Source organism: Epinephelus lanceolatus, chromosome 1 (genome assembly GCF_041903045.1).
Source record: "Epinephelus lanceolatus isolate andai-2023 chromosome 1, ASM4190304v1, whole genome shotgun sequence".
NCBI lineage: Eukaryota > Metazoa > Chordata > Actinopteri > Perciformes > Serranidae > Epinephelus > Epinephelus lanceolatus.
This window is the reverse complement of record NC_135734.1, coordinates 24509691-24522574: the sequence shown is the minus strand read 5'-3', so window position 1 is coordinate 24522574 and position 12884 is coordinate 24509691. Positions and strand designations below refer to the sequence as shown.

Sequence of the window (12884 nt, the reverse complement as noted above, 5' to 3'; positions counted from 1 at the left end):
AATTATGTGTAACTTTAAGCTTTAATAAAATGTAAACAGGTGAATTATATAAAAATTCACCCCTGTACAGGTGTCATAAATGTTAAAATTAGCTTTAAAGACCAAATAAGTTTTTTGCACCATGTAGTAAGCATGTTTAATTGTGCTGTAAAGTTGGGCATTTTAACATGTAAAGTTGTGACGGTCACGAACGAACCGAATCTTTTGAACGGCTCATTAACGATGGGAACCGAGTCGCAGTTGGGAGCCGTTCGTGTTTTTTTTGTTTGTTTGTTTGTTTTTTAATCGATGTGTTTCACACAGATGCACACACAAGCTCCTCCTTTGCTCCTCCACTGAGTGAGACGGAGAACAGGCACAAGGGGAGGAGCGCAGCAGAGTACACATACGGTGCTTATTTGATATGCAAATATCGCATGACATCATCTGAGTTGTGCACACAGCCTTCACATGAGTGCCTCAGTAAAAAAAAAAAAAAAAAAACATAGCCTGCTTAGTTTTTTGTTGTGTATTTATAAGTTTTTAGGTGTTGCATGAATAACATAAGCCAAGGTAGCTTTATTTACACACACACACACTTTATACAAAGGGTAAATCCAAAATAGTGATCTCACTGTCAAAGCAGAGGGATATGGCGCCACCTTGTCGAATATTTACAATGAATCCAGATCAGACTTTAAAATCTAGTCCACACATGTCAAATGAAGTTATAATCAATATTTCAGAATAATTCAAACTCAGATATTCCACCAATAGAATATCTGAGTTTGAATTATTCTGATCCAAATCTCACCCCATCATTCCCCCCAGTGATTATTTCCAGGATAAAGTGAGTTACCCCCAGGCTGGCTTCTTAAAATAAATAAATGTAAAAATGAGCCAGTCTTTTGAATGGCTCTTTGAAAGGAACGGATCTCTAAGATCCAGCTCCCTTCAAAGAGCCATAAATCCCATCTCTATTAACATGAGGGTCAATGGGGAGTGATTCGCTTTTAGGGCCAGCCTCAAGTGGCCATTAGAGGAACTGCAGTTTTTGGCACTTGTGCGCTGGCTTCATTTTTTCAGTTCAGCAGCTTTGTCCAGCCCCCCAGGTTTGGAACCACTGACTTAAAATATATACATTTGGGTGCTTGTTCTGTGTTTGCACATGTGCAGCTGTGCGTTAGTGGGTCTTTGCTTGTGACAGTATGTACAGTGTGTGAATCTGTCATTATATTCTATTAATTTAGCTTGCTGTATGGTTTAAGAGGAAGTTTACTGGTTGAAATTTTGCTTTAATGGAAAAGTCCCTTTTTGTCATTGCATTCATTGCATTCACAGAGCGACCACTGAGAAGAGAAGCTGATGAGGGAGGTGTGAAGAGAGATAGGAGAGGGAGCAGAAGGGGAGGGGAGAGGCGTGCGAGGAGGTGGGACTGGGAAACAGATGCTGGCACAGCAGTGGAGCATGTTAGCCACCACCCCCTCCCTCCTCACAGCCCCTCCTATTCCCTGCCTCTCTGTCGCTCCCTCACTTACTTTTGGTCCCTCTCATAATCTTTGTCCACTATCTGGCCACACAGAGAGGCTCGAAAGCAGAGGAGAGCGCTGTCTCTATGGGTTTCCCCACTGTTCTTTAAATCATGGGACAGAAGCAGCATTTTTTCATCCCAGGGGTTTCTACTCAGATTTGGACTATGACTTTGGAGCTCTCTGTGCAGTTTTACTCCGCTATCCTCAGGGTATTACTACAGGAATAGTGTGTGTCTGTGTGTTTGTGTGTGCATGTGCTTATATGTGTGTGTCCATCCAGCATGATGCCTGCTTCTGATAGTCTTGGGTCTAGCAGCAGGAGTGGATCATCATGAGAGGGGGTCACCACCAGCGAGGGTGTGGGTGTCAGCACCTGTTCAGAAAACTGCTCAGCAAATGTGGCTGCTGCTTTGGTCGAGTTAGAGGTACGTAGATGCTGCAGTTGTTCTCCAGCGGTGGAGTAAAGTTTACACTGATGATGACAGTGTGTAGGATTTAGGATGATATATAGCAGAGATGAAATATAATGTTCATAACAGTGTTTTCATTAGTGTATGATCACATGTAACTTATAATCATTGTGTTCTAGTTATTAATAATAATACATTTTTTTTATAGAGTGCTTTTCATAGTACTCAAAGACACTTTACATTGGTAAGAAACGATCATAGAATAAGCTTATAGCCATAGAATGAGCCGTTATATCTATAGTGGGTCTTCTTCCACAGAGTCTGCCATGTTAGTAGCCCAGAAAGGACAAACCAAACACTATCTGTTTAAAGGGCCATTTGCATTTTTGCGTTGGCCAACATAGTTCTCCTTCACGCTTGGCACACAGGAGAAGTTTCAGTTGGTTGCAATGTGCAACCTCACTGCTAGATGTCACTAAATCCTACACACTAGACCTTAAAGGTATCTTGCATTTATAGATGCAGAAAAAAAATCATAAAAAGCACTCAGGGCCGAATTCACAAAGAATGAACTGCGGCCGCTGATAGCACCTTGAATTGCACTTCATTTGCACCCGCAGTTTGCTCCGTCTTAACGTCCTATTCACAAAGGATATTGTGCTAATGATATACCAGCGCAAACACGCCCACAAAGTTTGGCAGCTGAGTGCAGTTTGCCCCTGATTTGCCCCTGATTGCAATTAGCCACATGGCATGGCATGGTAAGTGTTTGGCAAAGTACTGAATACTGTATACCCTCATGTAGTGATGTCTGTTGGTGAGTCAGTCTAACAGTGTCGGATGGGTTGAGGCTGTGGATTTGACCAAGTTTGACCACTATTCCCTCTCACTTGTAGCTGTTTTTTCGTTATCTTTTGAATTTAATATGAATTATGGAACCGTTTTTGTTCACGTTTGTTTCCGCCGTTTCGTAAAATAAATTATTGAAAATTGCTTTTGAAGTGCGTGACAGAAGTGCATTTTGAGAACGACCGCAGACTGTCACCTGTTCAACGCATCAGTATCTTCGGATGCCATTAAAGTAATAATGATTATTATAATAATAATGTCAAAATATTATTTACAGACTGATTTAACAGACGATCACTGCTGCCACGATCACTGGAAAGTCTGGGCGAGAGGCTTCCACAGAGGAGCGCCCAGTTTGCACCAGCTTTCTAAAGACATTATTTACTTCACTCAAACTGCGTGTGGCTATTAGTGCTGGTGTTAGTGAATTAGACGTTGTTTATCAATGAGGCTCATTTGCATAGAAAGGGGCAATTTTTGCGCCAAATATATGCATATTACCTCATTTAAATACGTGCAAATAACACCGGAGCACCGAGACGCAATCTGCTTGGCAGTGCAGTTAGTGGAGCATTTCACCCTCTACGCGTGCTTTGTGAATTAGACGGTATCTGTTTGCTCCATTTTTACCGGTTTAGCGGCCGTAAAAGCCACGCAATCCTTTTGTGAATTTGGCCCGCAGTAACAGCTTAAAAAAACATATTTCTGCTTATAGTCCAACTTTTGACAACCATTGCTAATAGATGCCCTGCCCCCACCAAACACACACACAGCATGTAGGCTTAGAAGTGAATTTGCAAATCCTACAATAGCGAAGAAATGGCCATACTCTGCCTTATTCTGCCTCTGATTGGCTTTCCCTGACATTCCTATCCTAACCCTAATGAATCCCTCTCCTCTTGCATAAATTTAATCAGTCCAACCAACAAAGGTGACAAGTACTAGCCAGTCATAGGGAGCATTGCATCTGTCATTCTCTTGCTATCCAAGGATTCACGAAACCCCTTTGTTTGGCCTGCCTGGCTAATATTCTTTTGTCTTACTGTGAATCCTCTAGCTTCCACAAAGTGATTGCTGGGGGTCCAGGCTAATATTAGCATTCTCATGTTTGCTTTGTGTTGGCTTTTGTTTGTTTATTGGGTCTAAAATGGTGCTGTTACAGTATTGTTTGCACTGTTACAATGACACAACAACCAAAAAATGTCTACTTTTGTGAATGTAGGGAGAATGAGCTGAAACAATGAAACTCAGCATATTAACTCTGCTAATGAGCCACTGTTAGCAGCAACCTCAGCCACATTTTTTGGTACCAACCAAGCAACAGGCTGTAATGTTGCTAGCTGCAGTTAGTCAGGGGTTCATTTGTCCCTGTTGGGTTTGGTTTCTCTTTATGGGTGAATGTTGTATTGTAGCCTATGTTGTATTCTGTTGTGTTTGTCTTGTTGACAAGTGGCTTCACTGTTGTGGGCTATAGCCCTCGATCCTGGCATCGGGGCCAAGTGAGGATTTCCTTTGGACTGGAGGTACAAATAGGGTTGGCAAACTATGCAGTGCATGTTGATTGTTGTTCCTATCGTTAAAGAAAAAGTGACAGGGCTGAGGAGTGGATACTCCTTTAAATAGGAACTCTGCTTCCATGAAATACCATGAGAGACTTTTAGAAAGTCTGCTCCAAGATGACACAGTGGCATCATTGTTTGTGGATTTGAAGGCCATGTATTTAACAGAAAACAAGGCAGAGATAGTTTCATTCATGTTTTTTTTCCAAGATTCCCCCGCAGTAAGTTAGCAGTCTGTGTTTAGAGGGATGTGATAGACTACAGATACAGAGAGAGCAGTGATTCATGTTTCAACAAAAGTCAGTGATAGAGTCACATCTGGATCTCTGCACTGTTTCTGAATGTGGTGCTGATCACTGAATCTTTGAAACACATGAATCAATGAGTCACTGCCCCAATGAAATGGAAAGATTTATGAGACTCAGAATGGAATATCTTCATTATGATCTCTCTCTGCATCACTGACAGTAATCAGATATTATGAGATGAAAGCTCCTCTGATTTTTTTCTGCTGATAATATTGAATGTTTGTGTTGATTTCTGCTGAGGTAATAATGTGCTAACAGAAGCTAAAGCAGAGCTGAAGACTGGTGGTGTCTGTGAACTTTAGTAGTAGTAGCTAGCTGTGTAACCATGATCTTGTCTGCTAAAATGCCTTTACTAGTACAGGAGTAGGCCAAATCGCTAATTAATAGTCAAGAAAAAATGTTTTTCTTTTTTATTACCAACTGATTGGGAGTTGAAGGAAAAGCATAAAGCCTATTTCCTGTTACACGCCATTATAATAACACTATTTAATCAACAATATTGCTATATTTGTCACGAGTCTGTTAATATTTTAGAACATTCAGTCAGTTTTAGGGCTCCATATGTGGCAGAGTTTCTGGATTTGTAGGCTAAAGAGTGCTCCAGTAGGCTGCAGCACAAGTTAGCTTCGCCCTGGTACCTTCGTCAAATAGCCTAAGGGATTTTTCCCTTGGATGCTGGATTATTGCCGAAAATAAGCTCTGTGGCAAATGACACTTCCATGTTTTGTTCAGCAAGATAATCTTCATAAATTGACACAACTTTTATGATTTTTGAAGCCCAAATGCATTTGCCAGAAGTAAAAAGCCAGAAAACAAATACATCCACACACCGAGCATCTCCCATTTAGAGGGATTTTAATGCAGAGTGATGTTTCGAGCCTACAGCTCTTCCTCAGACTTCCTCTGCCTTTCTTCTTTCTTCGGTCCACCACTCACTTTATTGGACGTTGGGGTGTATGTGTCTTATGTACTGTTTTAGAAGTAAAACGCTAATGTTAGGCTATAAACAAACTACACCATGGTCGGATGTCTTAATGTCAACCCCACAATGAGGCTGTAAAGCTGGGTTCAGCACAATGATGTTCTGTAGTCACATTTAGCTGCCTTTTTTTTTAGACACGTAGAAGCTTCAAAGTTCACAAGTGAGCTATTTACCGATGTATTTTATGTCGTAGAACAAAACGTAAAAGTCTCTTAAGCTTGTGTTAACCACAGACCTGATTTCAGTCATCTAACCAAACCACCCATTGACTTTGAGACGAGGGAACCAGGGTGCTAAAATGCTAACTCACATCTGGGTTTCAGCACTCATTCCTGGAGCACTCTATGCTGTGATAATATGAGATGAAAACATTAGCTTACATCAGTAAAGACTGTTCTCTTTTATCTCTTTGTCCCTGCGTAGCTTTAGTTACTGCTTTCATATCAGAAGCATTTTTGACTGGATGTAAAAATAGAGTGATTTTCTTAATCCGTACCCCTACAATACTGTGACTCCAGAGCAAAGGCAGCTGTATGCACACACACACACACACACACACACACACACTTGAATATACACATACATAGACACACAAAAACGTCCCATTACTGCCCCGACCCTTAAATCCTCTGTTGTTCCAGTTGCTCGGGGAGTGATTACAGAACAGCTCTTCTCTGAGCTGCACTGCTCTGACAGACCCTGAAAATAGACGTGTTAAATATAAAAAAAACTGAAAACAGCCTTGAGTGGAGATGCCTCGCTTTCTCACCTCTGATTGCAAAGATTAATAGAACATCTCAAACATTTTCCTTTGGGAGACACATCGCCTGTGTGATGTGTTGTCAGTATTGCTGTTATACAAGGTGTTTTCTACCCATGTGACTCTAAAAATACCAATTTGTCTGTTTGTGAGTCTGTGAATGAGTTTGCTTTGCCCAGCAGCCACAGTCAGGACAGCACCAGCTCTCCTTTCTTCATCTAATCTGCTTGTCTCTATGTTCATACCTTTTCTCTTCTTGGTTGCAGGAATACTTTTCCAGGAGAGCCTTTTTCTTTTATTTTTTAGTGTTGTTCTGATGTGGTTTGGGGCTTTCTTCCTCTGTTTGTGCAGCTTTCTGATCTCCCTCTGCCTCCCCTAAAGACTTCCTTCTTATAACTCCCTCATTGTGCGACCACTCTCATTGAGTGTTTCATTTGGCAGCAATGTCCAACAGCTATTTATAAAGGCAGAGAAACACCTCCAGATAAAGTATGTTTACTTGGAAATCTACTTAAAAGTCCTGCCAACAATCTCACTGTCTCATTACACATATATCACTGTGACTCAGAAACTGCCATGACTAACAGTTCATTAGTCCACCAGTGTGCGTGAGGTCATCACTGCCAGTATGTGAAGAAGTAAACATGATGACTAATAAGCACAAAAGTGTTTGGTACCACAGATAACCTACATATACAGAAGCTTATCTCATCTGTTGGCTCAGACATTTTGACCTTTTACATTTGGTGGCTTTGCTGGACTACCTGATTGTCATTTGAACTTGATTTTCATCTAAGATGCAATGCGTAATGCGTGGCCACATGTTCCAAACTAAAAGTAGTTTAGAGACTATTTTCATCTCCATACCAACTAGTACAAGTTTTCTTAGCTTTTTCAGTCAAGTAAATACACAAAATAAACCCAGAAAATGTCAAGAATGTAGGTATTCTTGAACTTATTTTCCAATGTGATCTCATCCCTGTTCGTCATATTTTGACGCTCAGGCAGCCTTTTGTGTTGTATCATGATGCAGGTTTAGGTGACAACACTACTTGGTTATAAGGATAGGAAAAGTTTGTGGTTGACAAACGACTGACGTGACAAAATAACTCAACATTGACTTTTAGTTTCACATGGGACACAAACGCCCATCTCCTAGGTCAAAGTCCTGTGCTTGTTGGATCCATCCACCTCCCCTCCCACCCCACCCATCCTACGCGGACTTTCGCACTCTTTAGACTACGTCCGTAGTTCTGACCATCTAATGGTGATGAAGATGGGTTTATATTGGAGTTTGTTGAAAGCTTGCTGTATCTCATACAGACGCTAAAGGGTGCATTGTGCATCCATAACTGATGCCAAGGGCCACTGCTTATGTAGTGGTTTTTGATGCCTTGGTAGTGAGACCAGGCTGTATTTCTTTGTAAAAGTACACCTATACACCATCTGAATTCTAGTTTCTCTCTGTCTTAAATGCCTTGTTAACTTATTGTGAAACACACTTTACTCAACCTCCACAAAAATATATTATATATTATATAAAAAAGTATTTATTTCAAGACAAGACTGGCTGTGGCTAGCAGGTTAGCATGCTAATTTCAGTAGACATCTCAGCAACACAATACATAGACGTCTTTGACATAACATCAAAACTGTTACTTCTTTACATGTTGTTGATAAAGTCTTTTTTATTTTTTGAATGTTTTAAACTGGTCATATCTTACACATTGTACTTTCAAACACACTTGGACAATTATACATGTTAGCCAAATTCGGGACAAGTCTTCTATCTATATCTGTTAGCAGAAGCTACCTGATGCCAGTGCAAACACCTGTGGAACTGGTGTGTTGTGTTTAATACTCTTCAGTACACTTACTCATTCCTGTCTTGTGCTAAACTTAGACTTTAATCAGACCTTCAGTGAGGGGAGACAGAGTAGACAGAAAGTTGTTTTTAAGCAACAAACAAAAACTGTGAGGGATGACCACAACGTACGAGTGAGAGCCCACATCTGCAGCCAGCAACGCCGTGGGAAAAAGGAAGTGGCGCGAGGAGTAGATGTCCTGCTACACTGTGAAAACTGTAACTAGGTCAGCTGTTAACGTGCAGGATGTAATCGCATGTGATGTGAAGAGACATTAATCATAATCATTCCTGTATTTTTCTAGCTAATGCAATTGACCTAATAATTGTTCAGGTCACAGACGCTGAGAGCAAAGAGCAAACAGAGAGCAAACCACAAGCATTTACATTAACATTGATATCTGTACATATATGGAAATATAGATGATGAAATGTATGTTCGAGCGCCGGTGCATCTCAGTTTGGTATTAGCCTCTCTTACTGAACCATTTTGTGATGCAGCATTGGCAGCTAGCCAGTGGATAGTGATCATTTTGAAGCAGCAATATTTTAAAGTAATTAACATGGAAGGTGCAGGCCAATGACTGAGAAATAAATGCTTTCAGCAGCAGGACCTGAATGTATGGAGTGGGTTATATAGACTCTGTATAGATGAGAAGTTGAGGCACAGGGAGATCAGCTGATCAGATCCTGGTTTAACCTCAAGCTCCATTCTGTATTTTTACATGTTGCCAAGCCAAAATTCCTAAAACTTTTAATAGTCACAGCAAACGTATTGTGACATTTCATACACAGGCTGTGTAAAAATAATGGAGGTAGCCACCTGACATCACCCATTGGTTTGTGGACTCCTGTTTTGAAGCCTCGAGTTGGACATTTTGGCTGTCACCATCTTGGTTTTAGAGCCAAATTCTACCTCTGTACAGCTGTCATGAAGGAAAATTAGAGACCAAAACCATTGTGTACCAAACTGTAAAGCGTAAATGTATAAACAGAACTCAATACAGTTATGGACACTGTCCCCATTAATTCCTGGGAAGATTGCTCAGTGGTACATGACACCAAAAAAAAGTTCAACATATAAAACATATAAAAGTGCCCAGATGATCAGCAGTGTTTCTGAACTGTGTGGACCATGCAGCAGGTACACTAAAGCCAAGCTGGCTACTTCCAGGTTAGCACTCTGCTAATTTAGATGGAGATAAAATATGATTAGTATGGCTCTTCTAGACTTTTCAAGTGTCATTGGACCAATTGGATCAAATTCTAAAAGTAACGAATCATTTTCAGGGGTTGTGATGCTCCAAAAAATTCACAGATTTACAGACATTTTTTTTTGCCATGTAAGTCACTTGGAAAAAGTCTTTTGGGGCCACATAGCATCACATGACAGATGTAAGTTCACTATTTGGCCACTACAAAAATAGTCTTCAAAGCCTTGAGCACGTCCTGGGGGGTTGCTGTAAACATGTTTATTTCTGCTGTAAGGTTGAGCATTTTAATGTGAGTGTCTGTGGGGACAGACTCGCTTTTGGAGCCAGCTTCAAGTGGCCATTCAAGGACCTGCAGTTTTAACCTGCTGGAGGTTACCACTTGATTTCATACCTACATGTTAGAAGTCATCTCTCATGTTCAGGAATGAAACCCCTGCATTAGTTTAATGTGGAGCAAAGATGTGCATGCATGCATATTTAGCTCTATTAATCTGTCACTCTCCTGGACTGAAAAACTGTGCATCAGCTCTGTTTAGGAGCAAGTGGACGTAGACGACATGAACGTGGCTGATTTGTAGTTTTGGTGAGGACAGCGGTGTGGACTGAGGACTGAGGAGTATTTTCCTTGGCAGTATTCCAACAGGAAGTGAAGCAGGCCGTTTTAACTCAAACATGCATGGATTTGATTGTAATAATGATAATTACATCCATCAGCATGCACAGAATATGAAGCACCAACAATAATCTGCTCCCATACACACACGGATGAAGGCCTGGCACATAACATGTGCAAAGCTTTAGTCATGCTTAGACTTTGGTGGAGTGTCACTGTGCTGTTCGAAGCTCCAACAGCATCTCAATAATTCAAGCTGTTGCTGACCATGACCATTTATGGGGTTTGGTGGGGGAAGATGTAGTTAACAGTCTCCCAGCCATCTGCTGTAACGCAGGGAGAGAGAGTGAGAGACTCCCGAGATGTAAATTAGGTCATGGAAGTAGCACTCAGTACAAATACAGTATACTCTTCTTCTCATGTAATATGTGTTAATTATTAATGCACTACGACTTGAGGAGCCAAACGATCTTCTCTTTATATCCTAACCTTATAAAACCCTGTAGGTTTAGCTTTGTGAAAGGATTTTATGCTCTAACTGTAACTGTTAATACACCAACTTGCTTTCAACAATAACCTAAACCAGAAACCTAAAGTCTAAATGTTTTGGTTGTCATTCAAAGTAGCATTCAAGTGCTTTGTATTAGCCCATCTACCCTTTGTGATTCAGAAGATGGCATAGTTACCCACTATAAAGTTTTTACTCAAAGACTCCCACTTAACCTGAAATTATGCAGAGAGAGATATTAATTTAATTTTTAACAGGACATTTCTGGACATGGTTTTGACAACTTCGAAAGGTTAAGAGGACAGTCAGAACTTTAACTGGATTGTTTTAACAGAAAGAAGACATCAGTATCCAGTAGTGCAATGGAGGGTGTACACAGGTATACAGGGTATCTCCACCTCTTCTCTGGCCGTTTACTGTTTACCCACCTACCAGCCGAAAAGCCAGGAGATTACACCCACTTCCTCCTCTGTAACCTACCCATCTACCTCGTACACCCACTATACTGTCCGTAGATGTCTTATCTTACTGACAAAAGAGTTAACCAAGAATGAGCCGACTTTGTAGGTTCTTTTCCGTGTAACTTTACTGCCATTCGTTTAACGTCAACAACATACATCCACCTCAGCCCTCAGCTTCCTGTATATGTCATGCTTGCACATGCGCACTAAGAGGTCAAGATAATAACCTGACAGGACCTTCTAATAATGACAACTTTCATTCATTACACCCACGTCATCAGCTACCACCACATCGCTGTCAGTATCTATGTCTGTATGTTCTTTTAAATCACTTCTGAAGACTTATATTTATCGAAAGGTTTCTCTCTAAGTTCTCCTTTATATTTTTAGGTTTATTTTTACTCTTAACTAATAAGTTACACTGTACCTCTCTTGATGTTGCACTTAAATCTTGCACAGCTTTATATTATACATTTGAACTAGTGTCCTCACAGATTTTCTTGGTGTTTCATTTTTGGTTTTTAATTTATCCGTTGTTCTTAAGTTTATTTTTTATGCCTGTTTTTTCTTATGCTTGCCTGGTTTGTCAAATATTAACTATTAATTTTATTGTTGTGTTTGTTATAAAGCACTTTTGATGCTGGTTTTGAGAAGTGCTATACAAATTTTTTTATTATGACATCTGACAGGTGCATTAAAGGTGTGTCAGCAGTAAACTCCTGCACACTGTCATCATTCACAGCTTTTATTATTGGTCTGTAAACTAACTGTGTAAAGAAAGAACATGTCAGGAAGCGCTCATTTTTCAAGTGGAAAACTCTGAAATTATAAAATGGACAAACAAAGTTAAGGGTTGTGTTTAGGTGGTAACCCCAGATTCGTAAAAGCTCCCACAAGATTTCATGTTCCATGTCAAGAGATCATTTTAACCCAAACCATGATCTTTCCGAACCCCAAACCAAGTGCTTTTTGTGCCTAAACCTAACCAGACCTTAACCACAGCTTTGCCCCAACATAAAACAGCGAGACAAGAATATTTTGTAGTGGCTCGTGAGAGTTTTGCATATAGCCATGACCAAAATTAAGACAGATGGCTTTCCTTTTCTGTGCTCACTGTGAATGTGATCACAGTTGTCTAGTTGATGATGCTGTGTGGCTTCGTACTGTGGTCATTACTGATGTGATTTCAACTGTAGCGGAGTATGCTGCTTCAGTGAAAGCTTACATTGGGAAAAAGGAAAATGAATGGCTCTGAAATACTCCAATAACAGTTTACTCAGTTTCAGTTAGTGTCCACTCTTACATATAAAGTTGTTGTTCAGTGCGATTGCAGACAGTGAGCTGTCATTGCCTCAGTGCAGCAGATGGGATTATTGTCTGACCCTCTGCTAATGTTGTAGTCCTGTTTGCTGTCATCTCTTTCCATCTGAGCAGGTGTGTTGTCTGAGCCAGTGGGGTTGCCAAGAGACTCAAACCCCACTCATCCATAATATCCATCAATTTGTATTCAGTAGAAAAGATGTTTGGCACACAAAACTGCCTCACAGTGAGACCTGAAAATGGTCACAGAGAATGTTTTTCTTTTACCTGAAGTTCGACTTTAACCTTCACTATTTTCATGGACAGAATGTTTACACAAGAATAAAATGTTTAATATGATCTGGATGTCCATAAAGCCTGCATGCGAGGATGCATTCACAGCTCACACTGCTGACACTCCTGATGGTGGTCCAGCTGTTGCTCTGTGGGAAAATGACACATTACATAAGTGTCTCAAACAAACATGACAAGCTGAGTGGCTCAGTTCATCAGTGATTTGGATGTCACAAAGACCATTACGCACCA

At 40.5% G+C, this 12884-nt stretch overlaps 1 protein-coding gene across 2 annotated transcripts in view; it reads left to right on the top strand.

Annotated features, from left to right (window-relative positions):
• The window catches only part of arhgef25b (Rho guanine nucleotide exchange factor (GEF) 25b), a 41403-nt gene that overhangs the window by 4793 nt on the left and 23726 nt on the right, over nt 1-12884 (top strand). Inside the window, exon 1 of one of the 2 annotated variants that reach the window (XM_033625620.2) lies at nt 1540-1936. The exons of the other annotated variant lie outside the window; for it this stretch is intronic. Within the exon in view, the coding sequence (XP_033481511.1) occupies nt 1843-1936 (94 nt within the window). The 5' untranslated portion in view covers nt 1540-1842. Of the gene's footprint in view, nt 1-1539; nt 1937-12884 lie in introns of those variants that run through there. 2 annotated transcript variants of the gene reach the window in all.